The 26,746-nt window shown below is 42.9% G+C and overlaps 3 protein-coding genes across 4 annotated transcripts in view; 2 read left to right on the top strand and 1 right to left on the bottom strand.

The window, feature by feature from the left end:
* Positions 1 to 20,137, top strand: part of sas (stranded at second) — a 60,340-nt gene extending 40,203 nt beyond the window's left edge. The window contains exons 3-9 of one of the 2 annotated variants that reach the window (XM_065223325.1): positions 1,265 to 1,472; positions 13,481 to 14,335; positions 14,512 to 15,225; positions 18,252 to 19,131; positions 19,196 to 19,371; positions 19,435 to 19,656; positions 19,718 to 20,137. In XM_065223325.1, coding sequence (XP_065079397.1) covers positions 1,265 to 1,472; positions 13,481 to 14,335; positions 14,512 to 15,225; positions 18,252 to 19,131; positions 19,196 to 19,371; positions 19,435 to 19,656; positions 19,718 to 19,725 — 3,063 coding nt within the window. In that variant the 3' untranslated portion in view covers positions 19,726 to 20,137. The remainder of the gene's footprint in view (positions 1 to 1,264; positions 1,473 to 13,480; positions 14,336 to 14,511; positions 15,226 to 18,251; positions 19,132 to 19,195; positions 19,372 to 19,434; positions 19,657 to 19,717) is intronic. The other variant, XM_065223326.1, reaches the window with a different exon arrangement.
* Positions 1 to 26,746, top strand: part of LOC135702299 (uncharacterized) — a 175,480-nt gene that overhangs the window by 88,250 nt on the left and 60,484 nt on the right. The window lies entirely within an intron of this gene.
* On the bottom strand, positions 22,867 to 25,804 carry rec (recombination-defective). The gene is made up of 4 exons (XM_065223310.1): positions 25,482 to 25,804; positions 24,990 to 25,423; positions 23,655 to 24,933; positions 22,867 to 23,596 (listed from the first exon to the last, which is right to left on the bottom strand). The coding sequence occupies exons 1-4, from the start codon at positions 25,777 to 25,779 to the stop codon at positions 23,097 to 23,099; spliced, it is 2,511 nt and encodes an 836-aa protein (XP_065079382.1). The 5' UTR covers positions 25,780 to 25,804; the 3' UTR covers positions 22,867 to 23,096.

Consider the following 26,746-nt stretch of genomic DNA (forward strand, 5'->3'; position numbering starts at 1 on the left):
TGACCGTTATTCACTGATGAATCAAAAATTTATCATAAATAGTACCAACAGTAAATAGGTTCAACTAATTCAAGGTTAATATTTCATTCTCTGGTTTTTATTTATTTTCAAAACTTTACCGAACAGTTGCGCAAATCAAAAATAACTGGCAGAATTAGTCATTGGTTTTAATACAGGTACATAAAAGTACTAAAGGTGAAAGTGACCTAGTGAGTAAATTAAAATGTTAAAAATGGTTCTCTGAAACATCCCTTCAGATTGAAATAAAAACTCTCATCGTTTTGTGTGAAATAATAAAATGAAAACATCGACGGGAGCTTCTTGCAATCTGAAGTGATGTGGCAGAGAAAACGATCCTGTAGTGTGAACTTTCTGGTTTTTTCGTAAGTATCAGGTCAAGTTTGGTCAAAAACTATGTTGCAGACATTTTTGAAAATTTTCAGACATCGCACTGTGCAGAGTATTCATCATATCACCATTTCTAAAAGAACTGTTGCATGGTCTGCACTAGTTGCAACCGAGAAAGCGTCGACAGCTTCAGATTGCTATACGATGGCACCGAATTCGACGATGAACATTTTCAAGCGTATAGTCTCACGACTCGCAATCGCTTCTAATGCCCACTCAAGGCCGAAACCTTTTCAATTAGAGTGTCTGTACCGCAATGCTTCTGATATAGTTGCTGGACCAGTTCATCCTGACACCCGAACCACACATTGGACGGTTCTCACATGAACAAGTACACTTAACCCGAATATCACGAAAGATTAATATTGAATCTAAAACCATCTATCTGGCTAACACGCGGCGACGAAATCACGTTCACATTCACTTGGCATTCGCGTGTAGGATTTAGAATGAGTCGTATTTCACAGCCCGTCACCTAGAGCAATTGAATCTGTGATTTGAAATATTACGTGCAATTTCCACAAACTTCAACGTTTAACAATAAACTGTTGACATGTCATGCGTGTACGATGGATAGTTTTCAAACCACTCTGCAGCATCCAGTAGCGCGGGGTGTTAAAAAAAGTTTATTAGCAAATAATGAAATCCGCTGTACTGCAATTTACCAGATTTACGAGCGAATCGTTGAAATGTGCCTTCACTACCTCAAACCGACGACAACCAACGACGAAGCGATGCGAGACGCGACGTCGTCGGTCACATGATTTTCTAAATGCAAACAACCAATCGCATCATTTTATGTTGCTGTATCTAAACTGAAGCATTCACTTTTTCCTCTCCTTGCATGCACCTCCAGACGAACCAAACCGTTGACCGGGGATGCGACGAGCGATGCACCTGCGAGGAAGACGGTAAATGGCGCTGCGAGCCCCGTTGTGCAAGGCCATTCATCAAACGTGGCAAAACGCTGCCGGAGGCCGGATGCTACGAGAGCCCCTCGAAAACGGACGATTGCTGCGCTACGTTGGTGTGCCCCTCGGAGCGTCTGACTGACGGGCAGTCCGGTAAGTGTGGATTGAGATTTTATCGCTCCGTCAAGCAGTAGGGTTGATGCTTCTGTTTTGGACCAAAGATACGTAGGCTTGATATTGATTGATACTGCGTGACAAATAGTGTTCTCAAAATACCGAGAGGAATTCGCGGATTGGTTTTTTGGCGGTATTATATATTACGATTTCCTTAATGCATGGGGCATCAGTAATAAGAACAATGACCGCATGTGGTATCCTTATCACGGAAGACAAAACACCAACCGGGTAGAATCTTTACTATTGCTATCTAATACCCCGTTCACATTACAGTCTATATCACGTAATATAGGCTGTCTTGAGCACTCATACATAGGATTTCCAGTGACAACTAGTTGTATGAGTGCTCATTGCAAGACAGCATATATCACGTGATATACGCTGAAATGTGAACGGGGTATTATACTATTCACATTATTCAGATGTTCCCGAAACGTATGGTCAAATTGCCAACCGAGACGACAAAGACGATTGGATGTGTGCCGTGGCGAATGAGTTGGAATCACTCAGGAGAACCATGTTTGGCAACTGACGACCTGTCCCAAGGATGTGAAACCTTTCAAGTCGAGATGGGTGTTCCAGCTGAAGGAAGATGAGAACGGCAGACCAATTCGGATATCTCCAGAAGCAAGGCCGGGTTATGAAGAAACCTACACTCAAAAAATTGCACACGTTTGATCAAAGTGTTTAAACACTTGATTTTTTAAATGCACAATCACATTTACTTTAAGTGTATTTCACCTTGGTTCAATGTGTTATACACGTTAATTTCTGGTGTTTCAAACTTTGAAATGTTGAAAATCATTCACTATACATTCAAGTGTATAGCACATTGAATCACACTACTGTTCAAAACAGATGGATTTAAAGTGTTTTAAATTTCAATACGATGTGAATTGCTTGCTCAGAAAGGTAAACATCGAAAACAAGAGTTGTGACTTTATCCTATCAACCCGCCTCATAAATGATGACAACCGTGGCACAGTGAGATCGAACGAAGACTCCGGCAGCAGCTCACCCCAACAGTCCATAATCGAATCCCAAATCAGATCCATTAAAAAGATATGTGACAGATCTGGCCTCTGGCAGTTTTGTTTATATATTTGTCGATTCATTTTTAGAGTCGGTAAAGTAGAAGTCGATAAAGTAGAATATTGTAGAATATTGAACTATGATGTGCAAAGCTATTGATATCACCATATGAGGCACATACACTGATAGGCAAAATAAAGTGCCCACCCCATCATTTTTGAAATTTCTCTCATTTATTTGGTTCAAATTCAAATAAACACACCGTAGTCTGTTTCGATGTCTTACCTTTATTATTCTTTTAAAGTTACACCTATGGAATACTGAAAATATAAAGTTTTACTTGAAGTAAAAGAAAATCAATTTGGATTGAAAAAGAAAACAGTGACAAAAAAAAGTGCCCACTTCAAAAATCGGTATGTTTTCGATAAGTTTCCATCGGAAAACCCCTCGATTGTTTTTGTTTTGAAAGTTTGACATGTATTGAAGCAAACGGGTGGAACTGGTGCATTTGTACACGTGATCGCATTTGAATCAGTTGAAAAAAATGGAGGACGTAGTGATTTCGAAAGCAATTCCCGTGTGTATCCGAAAATTGGTTGTTCGTGATGTGCAAAACGGTGAATCGCACCGGTCTGTCGCTAGGAAGTACAATATCAGCAAAACAGCGGTCGGGAAAATTCTGCAGAAAATGAAATCGTTCGGATCAGTGGTGGATCGCCCTGGCAGAGGCAGGATGCGCAAAACGGATGCGAGAACGGACACCAAGATCATGCGTGAAGTGAAGAAGAACCCGAAGGTAACTGTCCGCGAGATCCAGGAGGCTCTTCAGCTAACAGTAGAATCCAAGAGTGTCATAATTCAAATCCATAGTGTTCGGGCATGGTTCATAGCATAAAATTCACACATGAAATGGATGTGTTTCACAATATGCGCAAAATTAAGTGTGAGACACATGATGATGACGTGTGGAATTTTTTGAGTGTATGCAGCTGTAGCTCGATTGGCTACCATCAGGATCGTTTTAGCAGTAGGTGTGCACAGACAATACTATGTCCACCAAATGGATGTGCGAAATCAGGTCAAGTTTGTCGGCTGCTCAAATCGCTGTATGGTTTAAAACAGTCCCGAAGTGGAATGATCGGTTCAACGAAGCAATCCTGAACATGGGTTTCACAAGATCGAAACACGATTACTGCATTTACACGAAGCTAGATACCAACCTGGTCTATACAAGGTGTGGAATTGATGGCCTGTACGTATTGGTGCAGTTCGTTTTTCACTCGGCTTTCAGTCGGCCTCTCACGATTTGCTTCTTTCGTACGCTCAAACACGCTCGTAGTTACGTCATAACGTTTGTTTCTATCAGCGTTTGCATTGGAAATTTAATATGAATTATAGAATTTCCGTATGAAGTCAAAATTTAAGAATGTTTGTCCACTGAATGTTGAGATAATGTATTGATTATTTTATTAGCACACTGTATACCATGACAATGCAGCCTTCTGGTTAGTTTTTGCCCGTTTCCAAGTAAGGAGTTACTATAAAAATACAAAACGCCTGCTGATACTTCCCGGATACTTAACAAAAGCATACAAGCAAGCGCAATCATCATGCAAACATATCTAGAATTTGCTGTACGTCATATTTCACAAATTTTCTTTCGACTGCTATGACGTCGTGGTCATCCTCTTCCGCAATGTTTACCTTTTCTCCTCTACCAACACATACGTGAGGGCTTCCTATGTCTCAAGGCAAAAATTTCTGCGCACAACACTCTTTTTGACGTTCTCCTATTTACCACCAGAGGCAGAATCGATCGTTTAGTTTCTATTAAAAAGGCCTATGGCGATGATTAAATATCCTGATCCAAATCAAAGTTGACACTCGTGGAGAATAGATGAACACTATGAAAGTGATGATGGTTTCAAAATTTTATACGGAGAGGTATACGAGTTCAATCTTAAAATGCCTTTATTTTGCAAATGGAGCATTTTATTTAAATCTGGTTAATGCTACGTTAGTAGAAAACTTAAGGACTACTCAATAGATATATAATATAGAAAAAAAATAATTTCTTTTCAGATTTTTAGGTGTATGCCTAGATTTCAGCTTTTCTACAACTGTAGCAACAACCAGATTTAAATACAATGCTCCATTTTCAAAGGAGGAAGCGCTGAAGGTCTACCGAGAACGCCATCTCTCGTGCAGACAGGTGATCCGTGACGCAAAGCGATCCAGCTGGATGGATTTCCTGGATTCAATCGACGAATCCCAATCGTCGAGCGACTTGTGGAATCGCGTCAACGCTCTGAGTGGCAAGCGGCGGTCTACTCCACCTACTATCCAAGCTCATGGCACCACGATCTCAGAACCGAAGGACATCGCTGACAATTTAGGGAACTATTTTGCCGGCCTGTCCGCTGTGAGTGGCTACGACAGCGATTTCGTCCAGCGCGTCAAACCTTCCACAAGCAGCATTCGTGACCTGCGAATTCCACCCGATGTCCCTTCCCTCCAGATCAACGATGCTCTTACCTTCCGGGAGCTTCAGTTTGCCCTCGGCAGCAGTACTGGTAAATCTGCCGGGCCGGACGAGATTGGATACCCGGTGTTAAAAAACCTCTCCCTCGACGGAAAAACGAGGCTACTCGCCCTCTTCAACGACCTATGGCTCACTGACTCGTATCCGGACCTCTGGAAACAAAGCCTGGTAGTGCCCATTCCGAAGAACAACGCGGCGAGTGGAGAAGCCTCCTCCTTTAGGCCGATTGCGCTCACTTGCTGCGCGGCAAAAGTGATGGAGAGAATGGTAAATCGTCGACTTAGGCAGTTCCTGGAGTCTAACAGTCTCCTTGACGAACGGCAGCATGCATTCCGGCAAGGACATGGCTCCTCCACTTACTTTGCAGCCCTCGGGAATGTACTCAAGGAAGCCCAGGACAACGGTCACCATGCGGAGTTAGTATCCCTTGATATATCAAAGGCGTTCAACAGGACGTGGACGCCTGGCGTCATCAGGCAGCTCATCGGCTGGGGCCTGAAAGGCCACATCACGCACTTTGTACGGAATTTCCTCCTTGATCGTACCTTCCAGGTGACTGTCGGGAACACTCGATCGGATCCGTTCCCCGAGGAAACTGGAGTGCCCCAGGGATCCGTCATAGCGGTTACGCTATTCCTGGTGGCAATGAACGGGGTGTTCAGCCGACTGCCCAAGAACGTGCACGTAATCGTCTATGCCGATGACATACTCATCGTCGTAACGGGACGAACGACTAAACGGACCAGGAATATTGCCCAAGCAGCTGTCTCCGCCGTCAGCAGGTGGGCGCTCTCTGTTGGTTTCCAGCTCTCCGCTCCAAAGAGTGTACGGTGCCATATCTGCCACTCGGGCCATCTGATTCGGGAACCACCGATCACCATCCAGGACCATCCAATTCCGCTTAAGAAAACAGTACGTGTTCTGGGGGTAGTTCTGGATCGGACTCTAAGTTTCGACCAGCACTTCAGATCGGTGAATGAAAACTGTAGTAGCCGCATCAACATCGTCAGGACAATCTCCCGCCCGCACCGCTCCAGTAACCGCGAGATCCGCCTTCGTGTCGCCCGGGCTGTTATCGACAGTCGACTTTTCTACGGCATTGAAATTACCTGCTTAGCCACCGAGAAGCTGAACCGCATCCTCGCTCCGGTATACAATACCTACGTACGCATCGTATCCGGCCTTCTACCTTCCACGCCTGCAGACGCTGCTTGTGCGGAAATCGGAGTCCTCCCTTTCCGCTATGGATCTGCTGCAGCTACTGCTACGAAAGCCGCTGCCCTCGCTGCTAAAACATCCTGGAATGATAGGGTCTTTCTCCTCAACGAGGGGAGCAGAGCCCTCCGCACTGCAGCCAACCTTGACCTCCCCCCGGTGGCCAGGGTCCACTGGCATGGAGAGAAAAGTTGGCGATCTAACGTTATCAAAATAGATAAGCGGATTAAGAGAGGATTCCAAGCCGGAGATAACTCTGTAGCGTTGAGGCGTTCAGTTGCAGAACTTCTTGGGTCGGTCTATCCGGGGCACGTTCCTCGCTTTACGGACGGATCACGATCACGGGCTGGAGTGGGACTCGGAGTGGCAGGACCAAACTCCGCAACAAGTCAAAGTCTACCGGAGGAGTGTTCCGTTTTTTCCGCAGAAGCCGCTGCTATTCTTGATGCCGCCATCACTCCTGCAGATCAACCGATCCTTGTGCTAACGGACTCACACAGCGTCATCCAGGCGCTGGAAGCCGAAGCCCCGCGCCACCCCTGGATACAAGCCATTACACGATATGCCCCACCCTCAACCGTTTTTACGTGGATTCCCGGGCACTGCGGTGTTCCTGGAAATGAGGCTGCGGACAGGCTGGCGGGATCCGGTCCATCTGGTCCCCGCTTCACCAGGAACGTACCACTCCTAGACGTCAAGCGTTGGATCGCGAATATTATCATGGAAGCCTGGCAGGAGGAATGGTTTCAGTCGCGGACCACTTTCCTGAGAAAGATCAAAGAAACCGTACGACCCTGGCTAGACAGCCACAAGTACAAGGACCAACGGATCATTTCAAGACTCCGGACCGGCCATGCGAGGATTTCCCACAATTTTGGTGGGACACCCTTCCACAAGGTTTGTCCAATCTGAAGCATCCCTGCCTCGGTGGAACACGTGCTGTGTGTCTGCCCAGAGTTTCAAAGGCTACGCGAACAACACCGACTCCCAGAGAACATCAGGGAGCTACTTGGCAACGACCCCTCGACGCTGGCTGCGCTGATTGCTTTCTTGAAGGACGCCCACCTGTACAACCAAATCTAGCACTCTCGTCGTTGGCTGCGCTGTCCGTGTTCTTCCACTTTCCTATTTTCCTGCCGTCGGGGTATCTCTGCCGGACTGTCTCACTGTCTCTTACGGTGGAGCTCTACCTTGTTCGCGCATCCATTCCTCACCACAGTCCCGATGTAACTCCCATTTTACATTAAGTTTTTTTTTTTTAATGTTGTTCCAGAGCCAGTTTTACGTTACGTTAATGTTAGACTGAAACGTTTCCTTAGAGGCAGACCCTAAGCCTGACCTTCTACTATCAAATGTGATGAACTAGCCTACGGCTAAAAATCACAAAAATAAAGAAAAAAAAAATCCATTTTCAAAATAAAAGCATTTTAAGATTGCACTCGTATAGTTCTCCGTGGAAAATTTTTAAAACCATCATCACTTTCATAGTTCGTCTATCCTCCACGAGTGCCAACTTTGATTTGCCAATACGTTGATGACCTATTGGTGGCAGGCTGCAATCTGATGTCGATCGAGAAAGTTAAGAAGGATTTGGCTTTGATGTTCGAGATGTCCGACTGTGAAGAGCTACGACATTTCCTAGGCATGAAGGTGGAATACAATCGTGAAAGTGGACTGTTGCCAGCATCGAAAAGCTGGCGTTTCGAAATGGCTGACTGTAATCCGGTTTGTACTCCGATGGAAAAGTGTTTGGTACTTCAACAAAGTGGAGCGGATGCAAACCAACCGTATCGAGAACTGATAGGTTCCTTGATGTACGTGATGTTGAGCGTTAGACGTTTGCTTTTTTGTCGGCTACCTTGGACGGTTCCAACAGAAACCAACGGTTGATCACTGGCAAGCTCTGAAACGTGTTGTTCGATATTTGCAAGGCACAAAGAACATGGCACTACAGTTCAAGCGAAACACATCGAGTCGTCCATTAATTGGATATGTGGATGCAGATTTAGCCTCAGACACCGAAAATCGGAAATCCTTTAGCGGCTACCAATTCCAAGTTTTTGGATGTACGGCCATCTGATGCAGCAAAAAGCAAACTACTGTTGCAACTTCATCAAGTGAAGCGTAATATGTTCTTTCCTGTGGCTGCAAGGTGTACTATGACACTCCAGGTCACCTGTTACTTTGTACGAGTACAACAGAAGCTACATTTGCATAGCATCAAATTTAAGGACAAAGTGCACAAAACATATTGATGTCAAGCATTATTTTGTGAGCAATCATGTTTCTTCAGGAGCATTGAAAATTGAAGCTATCGAGACCCGAAATCACCTAGCGGATGTTTTAACAAAAGCTCTGGAGTACCTACATACAATCGTTTCAAGAACCTTAGATCAAAAATAGAACTATCAGAGTGAGAGGGGGTATAATCTAGTTAGCAATCTGTGTGTATCCCTAGCTACATCACCCTAGTAACCTGATTGGTTAGTATGGCACAATAAGGTAGTTCGTAAGAAACCTCCGTTGAAGACACAAGCTTCTTAAACTATGTCCGGCTTTTATTCCTGACCGCAGGGTTACTTCCACTCACATGCTATAAAAAAAATATTTTTCGGAATTATGAAATCATTAGACGGTGTAATGATAGTTAGTACTTGCAAGTTAGAAGAAGAGGTTGTAAAGTATGGGTTTGACTCATAAAACCTGTCAATTTCGCTTTCAGAGCGTCGCCATCAGCGATTTTATGATTCGTGAGTGTTCACTCAGAGTGAGCGCTCACGAATCGTAAAATCGCTTATTGTGGTGCTCTAAAAGCAATATTGACAGATTTTATGTGTCAAACGCATACTTTAAAACCTCATCTTGTAACTTACAATTATTAATTATCATTACAACATCTAACGATTTCATAATTCGGAAAAACAGTTTTTTTTTATAGCCAGTGAGTGAAAGCAACCCTGCCTGACCGTACTATATTCCAAGATCAAGTTTATATAATTTTGTTAAAATATTTAATTCCATACATTTACAACTGAAAAACTGAAGGTTGTTATAAAGGACTTAACAATAATTTTAAACTACACTCAGGTAATTAATTTGCTGGATCTGCTTCTTTACAAAACGTTTATATGACGAACCGAAGCAGTGTTCCTGTTCCTGTTCCTATTATAATGTTTTCCAAACCATGCGCCATTTAAGTTGTATGACTTTGACGTAGAACTACGTCCTTCGGCAACATCTTGGGACTGCAATTTCAAAAAACCCAAATCGACCGCGTTACGAAAAGTGCTCAGGTTTTGACTACTTATAACTCTGTTATTGGATGGATTTTGATTCTTAACAAGCCTGCTAAAACGAACATTTTATCATTTTTCAATAGATCACTATTTAAAATAGAACAAATGTCCAACTGTTACAACGGGGATCAAAATTATCACCGATTGTAAGCAAAAAGTGCTTTCCCTAACACAGATTTCAAAATCGAATTCCATCCGGTCTCGCCGAACGGTGCTTATTCAATCACCGTGTGTGGTGGTTTCCGGTCGGTCATCATCATCAGCAGCAGCATCAGCAGTGCTTTCGACGCGTGGCGTTGAACATTGTTCTCCAGTACACAACAATAGGCTGCCCGCAAGCAGTGAGCTGCACCCCACATGAGCATGGATGGGAGCATACCATCAATTACTGTCAATGGTCGAAAGCAGCACCTACCCCACCCGTGTCCCCTCGAGATCGTCAAGTCGACGATGACAGGAGCACATATCGTGGTAGGGGTAAACAATAGTTGCAATTTCCAAAACCTACGACTGGATGCCTTCCTTCAAATAACAACTGAAGTGCGGTAAAAAATCGGTAGAACTGTTTCAAACACACAGTTGGTACTTGAGCGGGTCGGTTTTCATCTCTTTTTGCCAGTGGTGGCGGGGGGGACACCCCTCACCATCCCTCTCCAAAGGGGGAGTTTGGTAAAGAGAGATGAAAAAACCGATTTGTACCTTCCTTAAAAGTTGTCCTAGCTCGCTTGTCTAATATCTATATACAATCTTCACACTGCCGTACTCTAACGGAACTATCAACTCTATGCTTTCATCTACTCCATCTATCGTATAAAAATTACCACTACAGTCTGTTATTTGAAATTAGCATCTTCAACTATGTAAATCGTTGACTTCACGTAGAAGTAATACTAAAAACATATAGTCAAAGTAGTTAATAATTGTTTAAGATACTGATAATCTTATGGCAAGATTAAGCAACTGTACTGTGGGCAACACTGTATTCTGCAGTGTGGCATAGTAGCCATGATTTTTGTCCTCTATTCTGCGCGCTACCAATGTTGCCTGCTGAACAGTTTGAGATTGAGATAATCATAAGACATCAGTGACTTGAATCATTAATAGTTTTTGTTCCTTACATTTGATCGAAAAGTGGTCTTTAACAAAGTTGTAGCTGAGAAAATGACCAACAAGCTCAGCTATCATTTTCTAAAGTAGAATGAACTGGTGAATTTTGAGATAGATATGAACCGAAATTATGGTTTCTTCATAGTAACTCCCATATAAACTTCAAATGGTTTGTGCCAAGTCAGTTTCTCACAAAATGAGTTCAATTTGGCCCAATTTGGAACCGTTTGAGCACTGTCGAACAAAAATTTCAAATTTTGCATCAGTCTAATGAGTATCCATTCACCGAAGAAGGAGGAAGAAGCCGCTCTGCTACTGATCGGATTCAGAAGCTTTTCGTGAGTCACTGTGGGCCATATATGCCAAGCGCGCATCACCCTCGTTCCAAACAACATACAGCTCACTAGCCTCATCCCTGTTGAACATCCTAATAACTCAGCATTACTCAACCATCACGGCAAAACGGTTCTTTTCAGAACCACCATGCATTTGTTAAGGAGTATTTTCAGGACATTATCAAGGTCATCAATCGGATTTCAGTTCCCATAAGTTTAAATCTATTTTTAAGCGAACATAGGGGGTGCAGTTTCAAAAATCGAAGTCGGTCGCGGCATGAAAGTGGTCTGGTTTTGATCCAGAGATGATGGATTTTAATTCTTAATACGAAAATCGATAGGAATTTTTACTACGAATCTGTTGAAATTAAGACTTTATCAATTTTCAAAAGGTCACTATTGAAAATTACACGAATGTGCAACTGTTGCTATGATAACTAAAATTATCAACGATTGCCGCTTTACCTAACATAGATTTCAAAATCGAATTTAAGCCGAGTGCGTGGTGGTGTTCGGTCGTCTTCAGCAGCAGTGCTTTCGTCGCGTAGCATTGTAACTAGCAAGAAACTAGCTATCAAGGCTGCCCTCAAGAGCCCTCACTTCACCGAAGAAGAAGTAAGAATCCGCACCGCTACTGATTGAATTCAGTTGCTCGTCGTAAGCCGCTGTGAGCCTTCTATGCCAAATGCGTCACCCTCGTTCCAAATAACGTACAGCTCACTAGCCTCATCCGTGTTGAACATCCTAACAGCTCAGCATTACTCAACCATCACGGCAAACTGGTTCTTTCAGGACCACCATAAATTATTGTTGTTTAAGAGTTAAGTTTCATTCAACGTTCGCTCGCTTCTTTGATAATGTACCCAGCAAACAAACGTTAATGGTCAAATGCGTGGTACTTAAACATTCTCGCTATGACCGAATACCACATGACCTTGTCAATTAACCAGCAACATTTCGAATTAAAGTAAGGTTTTCTCCAGGACGCTCAAATTTATGTGACTGATCGCGAATATCTCGCGAATGGAAAATTTAGCAAGAAATTCCTTCAATCAATTTTAGCATTTTTTTTACTATTATTATTATCTATTGAATAAATCAAAAATTCCGAGCGTTTTGTGCACGAAAATGCGTAATTTGGTCATCAGATGCGTTTCCGTGAAGAGAAAAAGTGGTTTCCCCAACACAGTCGCCGAATATTGAAACCGAGCACGTAATCCTACGTCAAATCGTGTCTTGGATACAACCTCTTTAGGGTTGATGCATATATTATGTCACGCTCTAAGGGGGGAGGGGGGGGTCTAAGATTTTGTGACAAGCAATGCATTAGGTATAGGAAAAACGTCATGAAGGGGGGGGGGTAATTTTTTACTCGATTTAGCGTGACATAATTAATGCATGGGCCCTTATTGTTTTTATATATTTCTTTAAATGAAAGAGTACAAGTTGATACGAAGGAGTTGAACAAACTTTTAAATTACATTCTGCAGTTAAGCTGGCGCTTCTGCTGTTTTACAACACCTCTATATGGCGAACTGACTGCGTGTTGCACTTTTTTTTTTAAATTCAGATGTGAAATTGGGAACTCTGCGAAACTTTCCTAAAAATTTATTGGGAATATTTTGAAAACTTCTTGAAATTCGCTGAAGAACATCCATGCAGATTGTTTAAACCTCCCTGGCATTGATAGAAAAAAAAATAGAAATTAGTCTTCCCGATAAAAACAGCTGAAAATTATTGGATTGATTTCTTTGACATTTGATTTGAAATTCTTGTTTGCGAAAACCTCTGCATTATAAATCGTTTATTCCTCAACAATGCTTTCCAGCACTTCAGTAATTATCCAATCTCGTGTGACTCAACTCCACGTATATCCATTCAAAGCTCCAAAGGTTCATAAATCTTCCTATCACAGAGCTTTTTTTTAAGCCCGCACAAAAAGACACGCGTACATCCGAGCGGAAAGATTTATGATCGATTGTTATCTAATCGTCAGGTTGCATGGATTTACGAAATCTCGCGTCCCAACAGCATCTAAATGCACTCGCTCGCATATCTACCCAGCCCATGCAGAGCGGATAGGAAACAGCAATCGAACAATAAAGCTTCACAAGACGCGTACAAATTGGAAAATTGGAATTGCAAATTAATTTTCCTCTCCGCATTGCATCCATTCCCCTTCTTGTTATGGCGACTGTTGCACGAAAACTGGGGAATAACGAAAGAAATTGGTGCAAAAAATAAGAGCTATACGAAATTGGTCGATGTTGTTGTTTGGCACTGGCTTCGCAGTTATGCGATCGGAATGTTGGATCGGAATCGACGGCTAAATATGGATAACACGCCGGGTGTGAAAAATGGTTTCATAATCTAATCACGATAATTTGGTTTATGGACCAATTGAGTAAGATTTACTTATGATCGTGAAGTAATTGGGGTCTTTACTTTTTTTTGCAGACCACTCGGACGAATCAACGGACAAGATACCGACGACATCTACAGCGATCGTAACCAGTTGCATCTATCGAAACCAGTCGTACGATGTGAATGCGAAAGTTGAAATGGGATGCGACAAGATCTGCACTTGTAACAGTGAAGGCGAACTGGATTGCGTACCGCGGTGTCCTCAGATGAACGAAACCCGATCGGAACACTGCGTAACGGTCCCGGATCCTAACGATGCCTGCTGCAACCGTGAGTTTTGCGACGTGATTCTGGACGACCATGAACAAAGCGGAGGAATGATGATGATGGCCCCTTCGACGGCTGCACCTGCTTCATCGACTACTGCTGGCCACGGAGTAGTAAAAACCGATTTAAGCGGAGAAATCGATCAATGTGAATACAAGGGAAAGATGTACACTAAGAATCAACAATTTCATGACGAATGTAACTCACTGTGCTTATGCACGGATGCAGGAGTGCACTGTGCCAAGATTGAATGTCCTTCCCACTTTGGTCTCGATGTGTTAGATCCACACTGTCTGCGATGGGAACCGGAACCAGCAACGTTCCGTGCGATACAGCCCCGTTGCTGTCCAGAACGGATGAGATGCGTCGAAAACGGGACGTGTGTGTTCAAAGGTCAAAGCTTCGATAACTGGTCCGAGATTCCCAGCAACCTGACTGGTTGTGATCAACATTGTTACTGTGAATCGGGTAAAGTAGAATGTAGACCTGCTTGTCCACCGGTACCGGCTACTCCTCCGACAAATCTACCGTGCAATCCTAGAATGGCTAGGCTAGCTCCTCTACCCGACGATGATTGCTGCAAGCATTGGACGTGTTCCAATGGAGAGCCATCAATTACCGGTATGTACCGTCTCGATTACAGTCTGTGCTAATAACTAACTGCTTGAACTCTGTTCCTTTGCTATCTTCTTGACGTGTTCATAGCTCACAAGCACTTCTTCTCCCATAAACATTTCCCTCGCACAGTATCGTGTCATTTCATGTTCAAAACACACCTCTCTAATCATACCTTTCAGGCAACGATGTGCTTAAGCCCTTGCTTATGCCCGACACTATCAATCAGTTTCTCCCGACCAAGTCGCCCAAAAGTGAGAAAGGAGAGAAGGCGAAACCAGAGAAAGAACCGGAAGCGCCTAAGGAACCTCAACACGTCCCATTCTATCCCACGGTCGATGGAAGGCCGCCAAAGGTCCCCCAGGAGAAACCCCATAAGAAACATCCTAAGGAGGATTCTAAGAAGGATCATTACAACAATATATACCCTGGCGGTGAGACTTCGGGACCGGGCGATTACGGCCTCTATGGCGAAACCCAAAAACCAGCAACCCTCGGCGTCCAACGACCGGGGCCACCTGGATATTACGGTCCAGAAATCAAACCCGGCTACAACGACTACAATCCGTACATCCACGTAAACGGTCCACCTGGTTCGGTTCCCCTTCCACCCGGTGGCCAACTGCCTCATCATCCCCTGGACAAGCAGCTCATCAACGCACTCGGCGGCAATCCGCAAAACATTCCCCCCAACATTCGCATCGAACAGTTGCTTCAGCAGATTCATGCCACCGACCCCAATACCGGTCCCATCCTGCACGGTCAGAACATTCCCTTCCAGCATCCACCGGCGGCTTCAGCCAACGGTATTAACTACAATCAGTACGGTGAGCCGCTAGACATTGGACTTGTACCGCACCAAAGACCGCACCAGGCACCACCATCACCACCAACAGGTTCACATTTTGCACGCATTCATTCGTATTGCTCTCTTCCTACTTTTCCCTATCTACTTCCAAAAATCTACTCATACTATCTGATATGCTCTGCATCGTGCTTGTGTGTGCCTAAAAATGTTTCTGTGGGCTGTATTTTTTATGTTGCATACCAAGAGCTATCAGCAGCTAGACCATGGGTCGGTGATTCTATGGGGTTGCAGCCGGGTCTTATCCCGACACTTTTCAGCATCTCGCGGTCCGGAGCCAATAATCTCTTGAAAAGCTTATAAAAATTTGTAATTACAGTCAGCGCTGGAATAGGCTTTTGAGGTTTTTCAAAAAATTTATGACTTTCCAAAAGGGTTTGGCACTTGGCTCTAATTTCGAAACATTATTTTTTAAAGTTTTGTTCTTCTGGGCAGATTTTTGCAAATCCTGACAGATAACTTTCAAGGCAGAATCGCGTGTTTTTTTATATTGCCTTCTACGGACATTTTTCAGACGGATTAAGACCTGATGATCGTCGTCTATTATAATTGAATTGAATTTAACCTCGCATTTTGGTACTGCGTCACCTCTTGCTTCAACTATAGAAATAGTCAGAGATTCAAGAGCATAATTGGTTTCATAGTTGGTATGCAAAGGAATTTTTATCTCAAAGCTATACTCCATAAATATTCGATCATCATCTATGGCAATTGATAGTAGTGCTGTTGGGATTAGAAATTATTTCTTGGGATATTTCAAAAGTTACTGGAAGGTGATCATAATCGAAGTCAGCATGGGTAACCAATTGGCTACAAAGTTGACATGAATCAGTTAAGACCAAATCAATGATTGAGGGATTTCTTGCTGAAGAAAAGTATGTTGGGTTGTTTGGATATTGAATAGAGTTAAGAATCATCAAACAGAATATTACCATTGGAATTGCTTCGAGCATTATTCCATAAGCGGTGTTTTGCAGTTGTGCAGTGCTATTTCAGTTATAACGGCAATATGCACGTTATGAACTCTCAAAAAGTTAAATAGCTCGTCCTCATTATCTCTAAGAGATCTAGCATTCCAATTCAAAACATTTAATGATTTAAAATCCATTACTGAATTTCAAAGTCATGACGATTATTCGCAAAATTAAATCCAGTTTGAATAGCATCAAAGATGGAGTTGGTTTTCAGCATATCAGTAAGCATGTCAAATAATGATTTCTGTAAAAATTCCATTTTGGAAGCAGTAATGCTTCCTAAGTCAAAAATATCATAGTTTCCGTTAGGCTAGCTTTTTCTTAAGCCTGAAGGTTGTTTAGTTCACAAGACATGAAGTGAACTTAATAAAAATCATTCGAAATCCCGTTGCGTGAATCACCAGGATGGGATTTCATTTTCATTGTGATTACTTGGACAGGCTCAACAGTTAATTCATCTTTGATCTGACCCAGGGATTCACCACTGGGCAGACCTTTCAAGACAACCTTGAACAGACGTTCAGTTTTGGTGTCATAAGTAAAAAAAAATATATGCTGCTTCTCAGTACGGTACACGGATAGAAATCTCCTTATACCTTTTGGCAAATTTCCATTGCTGATTATTCATAAAATGTATAAGTCAACTAATGAGCAGACGCCTTGCAAAAAGTTAATAAAGATCATGTGTCAAATGAAATGTATAAGCGGTCACACATACCTTTTATGCATTCTAATAGGACCTATGTGGTTTGTCTTATGGAATGTATAAGGCTGATGCTTTGGCAAAAATATATAAGTGAAACACATGAATTAAATAATTGATTTTCGTTTCGTGTACTTGAGAAGACATTTGAATATGTCCAAGGTTTCTGCCAATACACGGCATTCACCTCGACGACCAATTTGCAGTGAAACTTGAATTTCACGAAGTTCAAAAGTTCCTTGCGAACAGCATGTGAATAGGAAGTGATTACAACGATAGGGGGAACCTTTTCCTTTTTGGCATTAAGCCGGGAATGTTTAATGGAATTTTGCCTGGATGATGGAGCATTTTTATCATCCGTAAGCATATAAAATTCATTGCTCAATTGAATTTCATCAGCAGGGAGATCAAGAGATTGCCTTTTTCTTTTTCGCTTAAGCATCATGGTGGCAGAATCAAGTTTGTCCAAATCGACTTCAAAGCAGAATCCGAGGATCGAAGAGGAATTTTCGAGTGGGGTCCAAGGTAGAAATTTTGCATGTAATACTGAGCACTGAAAAGTGCTGTTTAAATTTGATGTAGCATTAGGTAGCAGTAACACAGCAAAAAGCAAATAGATCCACATGGCAAGAGAGCACGATGAGGACTGCAGAAAGATAATTGTTTTTCTCTACAACTTGGTCTCCGAAGTCATTTCGACCAGAAGTGACGTTTTCGTGCTACAATTTATTGAAAAATATGACGCCATTTTGAAAACAATTTCAACATCCAAAATGGCCGAGTTTTTGTAAAAATGTAAATGATTGCCCATAACTCACAATTATGCAAATCGGAGAAGACCGAGTTTTTTCGATTCGTTATTTGGCGTGGAACTGCTCTCTGGAAATTTCCTTAAAATAATGCAAAAGGAGTTTTAAGTTAACTAATTATTTCATGTTTTGTTGTTGTTTTTTTTTTTAATTTATGTTTTATTGTCCCGCCCCACCCCCTCGCCAGTTTCTAATGTGATGCGACAAAAGTAAACAATATTTGTTCCGGTACTATGAGAACTTACTGGTCATGTTTTGATGGTTCAAGATTGTAAACTTGTCATTATTGTTATGAACATTTTCTTATATTTCCATTCTATTTAATACACGACATTTACAGAATAATCCAAACAATAACTAGGGGAAATAACGACTACGGCTTGTTTACCTATTTTCGTCAGGGGTTAAAATAAAGTCCTTGAGCGCTGGTTTGTTGCATGAAGGTGTAAAAAACGAACACTCTAAAACTTCATCAACTCCCCTGACGATCATAGATGCAGAAGTGCCGAATCCGCCATTTCCCCTACATAAATGCCGTAATAACTAAACAAAACAACATCCATTTCTCCAGGACCAGGCCTCAGTTTCCCGTCACTCCAAGCGGACCTGAAGGTGCTTGCACTGGACGCCATCGATCCCAACACGGTTCGGGTGATCTTCATCGTTCCCCAGGTATACGTGGGTCTACACGGCCGCGTAGAACTTCGGTACACCCGCACTCGCAACAACGACACTTCAACGTGGCAAGCGCAAGTATTCGCCCCACCCGATGATCTGATCGCCACTTCCCAGCTGGAATTTGAACTGCCCGGTCTGGAACCGAACACCGAATATCGAGTTAAGATCACTCTGGTCCTTCGTGACGTTAACTCGCAACCGTCTAGTCAAATCTACAACGTCCGAACGCCGTCCGATCGTGTCATAACCCCACCACCGTTGATCAACACCGATCTACATTATCCGCATCTGGGACAGCCAACAAACTTCCTCAAGGAGATCATCCAAGATCCGGTCCTACAGACGAACGATGTGAATGCTACGTGGGCTAAGATCACGTGGCGCAAGCTGGACGATGAAGAGCTGGACTACGTAGATGGCATTCAGCTTCGGTACAAAGAGATCGACGGAATGGTATACGATGCAACTCCGTTGATCCACCGGGCGCTGAGCGAGTACACGCTGGAGAACTTGAAACCACAAACTCGGTATGAGGTAGGAATATTCTTCATTCCATTCCCGGGACATGGCGAGGAGGTTCGTGCAGGTGAGATGCTACAGTTTGCCACTGCCCAGCGTGTTGACATGTACGGTTTTGAGGTGGTGGTTAACGTAAGCAAAGTTAAGGCGAGCAGCGTCGAAGTGAGCTGGTCCGGTGTCCCCTACCCAGAGGACAAGTACATCAACATCTATCGTGCCATCTATCAGAGTGATAGCGGCAAGGAAGATTCGAGGTTGGAATTTGATTCAGTACATCTGTAGAGTGGGTCGTTAACGGGGGAATTACTTTAATTTCAGTGTATTCAAAGTGGCGAAACGGGATTCGACGACGGGAACTCTCATCATGGATCTTAAACCAGGCACTCGATACAGGCTATGGTTAGAAATGTATCTCACAAATGGAAGCATCAAGAAGAGCAATGTGGTGAACTTCATCACCAAACCGGGCGGACCGGCAATTCCTGGCAAAACAGGCACGAGCGCTTCAAGGGCATTCCTTTAAGATCCTTTACTAAAATCGTACATCTTAATTACAGGTAAATTATCGGTAGCTGGCACAGATTCCTCCCCGGGTGATTACTACGGACTGCTTGTGGTAGTTGCGGTGATAGCCGCTCTGGCCGTAATGTCCACCCTGATACTGCTGCTCATCCTCACCAGACGACGAGTGCAAAGTGCCACAATTACTCCTCCTCGTAAGAATGAAGTTTCCTACGACAATCCTAGCTACAAAGTCGAAATCCAACAGGAAACAATGAGTAAGGATTAAAATTGTCTCCAAACGCTTCCTCTCCTCTAAAGACATGACCTCTTCCGCAGATTTATAACAGCGAGAATTCACATCCCAAACTGCCCCAACGACGAAATGGTTTTAATCTATTTATCTAACTGCGACTGCCATCGAAAGGCATATTCTCTGTATATTTATTCTAACCAATAGAACCCCTGTCCAATTGTACATAAGCTAGAAGCCGAAAGCATTCCAGATGGGTTATGCATGTGAAACAAAACTCCGTCCTCAAATTCTCACAGTCAGTCCCTGATTTCCATTAGATTAAAAGTCCAAAGCACTGAACACACACCCGATTACCTATAACGAACGTTGTGCACGTATGCAACGCTCTTCGAGAATTCCCAGTGACCATTTCTAGTAAAAAAAACGTAGAGTCAATTCGAACAGTGTTCGAACCGTTACGATGTATGAATGTTGCGCGAGTAGTTAGCATTATTGAACGAAAATACACTATCGCTTACGATTCCAGTGTAAGGTTAGACCCGATCTTAGTTCAAGGCTGTATATATTTATTCTAAACTGAATCATTTTAAGCTCATTCGACCTAGATAAGTACTTGTATGATCTTTGAATACTTTTTTTTTTGTAAATAAGAGATTTATTTTTAAATAATCGTTGGGAAATGTTGTTTTCTTGGAATCCGAAATCCAATCCTCTTAATTGAGCAATCCAAATTAAAATAATGCGCGGTGGCAGGAATAAGTATTAACCGACGGTGATAAGCCTGTGACAGCCCTTGAAATTTCGTTAATTTTCTACAAAATATAGGAATTTTAATGTAAATCCATACAAATCACTTGTTAAAATGGATGAATCTTGTACAAAACTCAAAACCTGTTTTGTAATGCTTTATTGTTTAATTAAAAAAAACGCTAGCAGTAACGAAATGTTTAAATAATATAAGGGAAATGGATGTATTGTTGGCCTACATGTCTCTAATTTGGGCTCATACATAAATTCAGTAATCGACTAAATTTTCAATAGCGACCAATAATATTCATTAGAACCGTCCCTATGACGCGTTCATCTAGATAAAATTGATAAATAGCAGATCTTAGATCCATAGGCCAATATTAGAGCCATTTCCCCTATATAGCCTAGGGGCAGGCGGATAGAATCTCTGGAACCAATTGAGCTGTCAAATAGTGGAACCAATCGAGCAAATCACGACCAACAACAGAAAAGAACACATCAGCTATTGGGAACAAAAAGTTGGAAACCCTTTTCTCGTGACTCAAGGCTAGCCTACGCAAACTAACACCATCTTTGGGTTGAAAAAAATTTCCCCTATCCGATGATGCCGGTAATTTGCGTTCGATTGGCGAGGAAAGAATAATCAACGTTTTGTTTATAAAAGTTGATAGTACCTTTTCAATTGTTGGTCTAAAATATATTGAATTGGTTCCGCTTTTTTATAGATCGAAATTTTATCCGCAAGACTATGAATAAAGCGACTATACTCCAAGCCAGTAACGATAGGAATCTCTTTCGAATCGTCGTGAATCGAAACAAGGCACCCTAATTAGTTAGCGGAAAACGGTCCTGTGCTGCTGATGTCCATCGCGGAAGATAGTACCAGAGCTGAGCCAAAAAGTTGAGCACGATTCTTCGGGACCTACTAGTCTTAGAGTTACCTCTATGGTATCACTCTAGAAGGTCCCGAAGAAACGTGCTCAACTTTTTGGCTCAGCTCTGGTACTATCCCAGGTCCCGGAGATCCGAGTAGGCTCTGCCCGCGAACGGTTGGTTTTGTTTTCGCTGGCGCTGATTTCATCTGTTTCCGCATATTTTTTAACTGTACCAAATCAAAAAATATTAGTTTTCGCGTATGGATAAGTGTAAATTAAAATCTATCACGTTTTAAGAAGTTTGTTTAGTGATATTATATTTTCCCAAGCTAATCGATGCACCCCTCGAAACATAGAAAAAATCCACGAACCTCTCATTTTATCTGTCAAACTTTCATAGCGAATCAAAACAAACATAGTGTAGTACTAGAATTTCGACTAGAATGGGATACGTTAATCGATTTGCTTGGGACCAATAGGCTAGTCGAGTAGTGAGCCAATTTAAAATCGTTAGTTTCCACCGGTTGGTACCACAGCTGAGCCAAAAAGTTGAACACGTTTCTTCGGGACCTTCTGGTCTTAGAGTTACCTCTATGGTTATAGCATAGAGGTAACTCTAAGACCAGAAGGTCTCGAAGAAACGTGTTCAACTTTTTGGCTCAGCTCTGGTACTATCTCTCATCGATTTGACTGCTCAATATAATTAGTAACCGTGCGGAACGATAGCATCAGCTTAGCCTATTGATTTTAATACCATGAGTTTGTAAATTTAAATTTTCTCTAATGCAAGAATTAATTTCCATATTATTTATTATTCAATTTACCCCCGAATTACGGTATTCAATTTAGAATTGCGTTTTGCCTCTTTGTTTCAATGCTACATAAAAACAATTCAAATGAGTAAAAAGAATTGTAAACACCCATGAAGCCGTTGGTCCCCGGTTCATGAGTTGATGGGTCGATAGGTAGGGTCCAGGTGTGGGAGCTGCCTTCCTGGCACGTCGGTAGCATTGGTGCTCAGCACGGAAAACAAAATCGACGGAAAAAAAACAAACCAAAGGAAAAAAAAGCCTTGATGTCTACATTTATCTTCTATACATACGTAAAGTCTTCAAAAGCAATCTTCTTAAGAACATTACTTGGGATGTTCAGCAAACAAACAAAACTCAGCCATTCATTGGCCTCAATGACCTTCATTTGCAATTAATCAAAGCTAATTTATTGAACGATCTTTTACCTCAACTGAACAATTGGTGACCAACAAGCTCAGATATATTGGCAGGCCAACGTATAAAACTAAATCCGAAGTTCAGAGCTAAACTTTATGATTGAACGTAAAATGAAAATAATTTGCTTAAGCAGAAAAAAATATGATAAATTAAAAAAAAAATACAACTAATATTTGCTCAGCCTCCATGGCCGGGGGTTCTCCCAAGTGGGGGCCCGGGACAATATCCCCCTCTCAAATCCGGCCCTGGATTGCACATACAAAGTTTTATGCAAATCGGAGAAAGTCGAGTTTTTCCGATTCGTCATTTGGCGTGAAGCTGCTCAAAAGGAATTCTTCAAAACTTTCACAATTTCCGAAAACGCATATCTGCTTTTGATGTCCCTGGGACTTACTTCGTGTTTTATATTAACAAATTAGTTTTTACACTATAGATACTGATTCGTGCTGTCGGCACTAAAAATGGAATAATGAAATGAAACATCAACAAATTCAATGATTGGCCGCTACAACTATCACTACCGAGTTCAGGTCCATTAAAGTCTATATTTAGGTACGTACTATCTTTATAACTAAACTAATCTTAAGAAATCGTCAAGTCTCGCCCTTTCAGTCAGCCATAAATTTGTACAGATCTCTACCTTTCTTGAGCAAAAATCCTTGAATATTTAGTGCATCCAGCAGTCGATTGAAATCCGTTCCCACCCCAGCCATCTGTTTCAGTTCGGCCAGCGAGAAGATGGTTTTGTTGTGTGCTGCCACCTTCGTCTGGAGCAACCGGACGAACCGCTTGACCAAACTCGTCTGACTTACTCCGGCTCCGTTCATCAGCCTGTTTGGTTGCAAATCACCCACATCGTTGCTGAACACATCGATCATACTGTACCGCAGGATGGCGATAACATCCTGGGCGTGTTTCAGCGTCGCTTCCGATTCCAGCTCCGTCCGTGCCCGGGCTTGAGTAAGACGTACCAGAGCTTCCAGCTGACGGGTCGTTACCGGAATCGAGTCCATTCCCTGCTGAGCGTGACGCATTTCGGTGTAGAAATTTCGAATCTCCAACCCCGCTTCTTCCGTCAACTTGGGTTGGACGTTCTTGCGGGCGTAGGCTGAAAAGCGGAAATTTGATCAATCGAAGTTTAAGATGACCAGGTTCGGAAATTTTACCAATGTATTTCTGTATCAGTTGGACTGGCAGCAAGTCCATTTTATCGTTGGCTGTGATCTTAAGCCGTTCGTGAAGAGGTGCTTCCGCCTGTGATCCGTGCAGACTGGTGCTACCCATTCCGGTAAGTAGCGCTTGGAAAGCAGCCCCCTGCGGAAATTGTCCTTCTTTCGTTCCGTGCAGCCTCTGAACATGTGCGGCTAGTAAATTATCCAGATGGGCATTTGGTCGATCAAGTTGAATAAACACCAAATCGAAACGAGACAGGAGAGCTGGTTTCATTTTGAGGTTTTCCGAAACGGTTTTTGATTTGTCGTAGTGTCCTCCAGAAGGATTGGCAGCAGCAAGAATACATGTCCGGGCCGGTAAGGAACAAATTACTCCAGCTTTAGCCACGCTAACCACCTGTTGTTCCATTGCTTCCAATAGAATCTGATGGTTACCGGACATTTTATCAAACTCATCGATGCAACAAGCACCTTGATCTGCCAATACCAGTGCACCTGCTTCCAGGGATCCTCCTGAGCCCTTTTCTGTTCGAACAGCTACCGTCAGTCCAGCGTTCGAAGTGCTGTTTCCGCAAACGAAAATTCCTCTTGGTGACACCTCTGCACACGATTGTAGCATTTGACTTTTCCCAATTCCGGGATCACCAACAATGAGGACATGAATCTCAGAACGACGACCTTTCGTGATGGATGAGCCTCCAAACAGCCCAAGCAACAGACCGGCCTTAATCATTTCGTGTCCGTAAATCATTGGACACAAAGATTGAACCAGCAAACGAAAAGCGCATGGTTCCGATCGAATGGCACGTATGGCTTCCATATCCAAATCAGAAAACTCTGCAGCACGATGCCAGCTGGTCGACGAGTTCTTGTTGCTACGAACAGCAACTGCCTGCATGTACATTTTGTACATACTGGCCGTGTTCCGAGCCTTCGAGCTGTTCTCTTCCTGGGGTCTTCCTTTCAGGATTCCTGTAATGGTCACATCATCACCAGGGCAGACGGCATCGACAAGTTCGTGAGTGAGCTCGACTTCGATACTTCTAGGAACCTGACCATGTCCGGAGCGAGCACCTAGCATCGATTCCTGCAGCCGTACCGTTTGAAACGCTTCTGTTCGAGTAAATATCGACGATCTCTGAGCCATAAAATTACTTCTTGCCTTACAGCCTTCACGGCAGGATGTAGGAAGAGTCAGAACACCATCGACCTGGCGGATGGCTTGCTGGCCATGACATAGGGAACATCGGAACGCCATCCACGAATTCAGCACCTAACATAAATACACTATCAATATGATAACCTCATTCCATGCCTCGGCTATCAGACCTGCGAATTACCAGCTCGGATGATTGTCCCACGAACGGCAAATAGTTTGCCAAAGCTGTTGATTTTCATATGACGCAAATGAACCTCTGGCCCGTGACCTACGACACGAGGCCGGATTGCTTGCAGCATTAATTTGTCCTGGGACGCTGAGGATTCCGATGATTGGGAGAAAATTTCTCCGGAAAGTGATTTGGTGACAACCTGGTGCATGGCCAAACCGGTCATGGCCAACGTTTGCTCTGGATTGTCAACTAAGTCTTGCCGGAATGTAGGCCAGTCTTGTACGAAATTGGCATCCGCTTCGGCAACGGCGATATCTAACTCAAACCACAAATTTGTCCTGATCGCTGCTAGGGCGTACTGATCCGGATATTTTACGTAGTGACGTTCTGTTACTTGAATTTTGTTCAATGTTTGTGATCCTTCACGGTACCCTAAAAACACCAAAACTGTTCTAGCATTGAATTCAATACAATACCCAATTCAACTCACCTTCCTGCGGTAGGTACAGCTTCCAGCCCGGATACTCACACGGTTCTTTCTCGAGCATCACCGATAGAAGTGGTTGAGTTTGAGAAGCACCCGGCAGCAATCCGGACGATGAAAGATCGTTCTTATCGCCACCGTCCATTCGCGGAAGGGCAAAGCCCACGGGACGTTCACGAGGTGGCCCAGAAGCACCACGGTGGTACGGACGCCAAAATCCTCGCCCGCGCCGACCAGCATTTCCCCGTGAACCTCGAGACGGACGGCCACCGCGCGAAGTGGAGGGTCCTCCTGCTGGTTCCATTTTGTGCGATTTCAGATAGTTTAATAGGTAGCACCTGGGAGTAGCACTAGAGTCGGTGTATAATGAGTCACGCCAAGAGTGAAGCCAAGTCTACCTATCGAACCGTCAAACCGGCTACTTATCGGGCAAAGTAAATAAACATTACGATGCTATGAAAGGTCCACGAAAGGTATTGCAATAAAATATAAAATATAATCGAAGAAATGAGCATAAACACGCAGTGAGCTTTAAATTGTCATGGGATACGTTCGGTAATGATCAGTAATGAGAATTTCTACTATTTTTTGTTAAGATAATTTGACAAAATCACTGATATAATGATTTACTACAGCCGCATGTTTTTTCTCTCGCTAGAAGTCATTTTAAGGCTCTGAACCATTTGGCGAATTATTTTAACTTTTGGTTAAAATTTGACAGATGGAAAGTTATCGATTAACCCTGCTATCCGAGCGTGGTTACTTCTGACAGACAAGAAGTTAAATTTTGACAACTGTGGCTCGAAAACCGGTCGATCGACAGCACGGGGATTTTCGAACATAGAAAATAACTTTCGAAATGTCACTTTTAACCACGAGTTAAATTTAACTCGGCAAATGGTTCACAGCCTAAGTTGTTGTAGAAGTTCTCTGTTGCCAAGTGAAAAGAATGGGAATCTTTCGAAAACCGTGATGCGAGTTCAACTGTTTTTCTCTTGGCGTGACTCATTACACGGTGTTTCGCGAAAACCCATTAATGGGTATAAAAATACCCATTTCCGCTAAAAGTGCCCCTCCTCATTTAATGGGTAAACTATGGTTTACTCATAAATGGGTAAATGGGCGGTCTGTCAATAAATGTGTGTTTTTTCACCCATTTTCTTATATTGTGTTTACCGTAAAATGGGTGAAAAAATACCCATTTTTACAAATGGAGGATGCAAGCGCTCGTTGATGTAAAAATGTTTCTAAAACATTCACAATAAATGCAG

Source organism: Ochlerotatus camptorhynchus, unplaced genomic scaffold (assembly GCF_037179485.1).
Source record: "Ochlerotatus camptorhynchus isolate MF236.1 unplaced genomic scaffold, CSIRO-AGI_Acam_v1.1 ptg000191l, whole genome shotgun sequence".
Lineage (NCBI taxonomy): Eukaryota > Metazoa > Arthropoda > Insecta > Diptera > Culicidae > Ochlerotatus > Ochlerotatus camptorhynchus.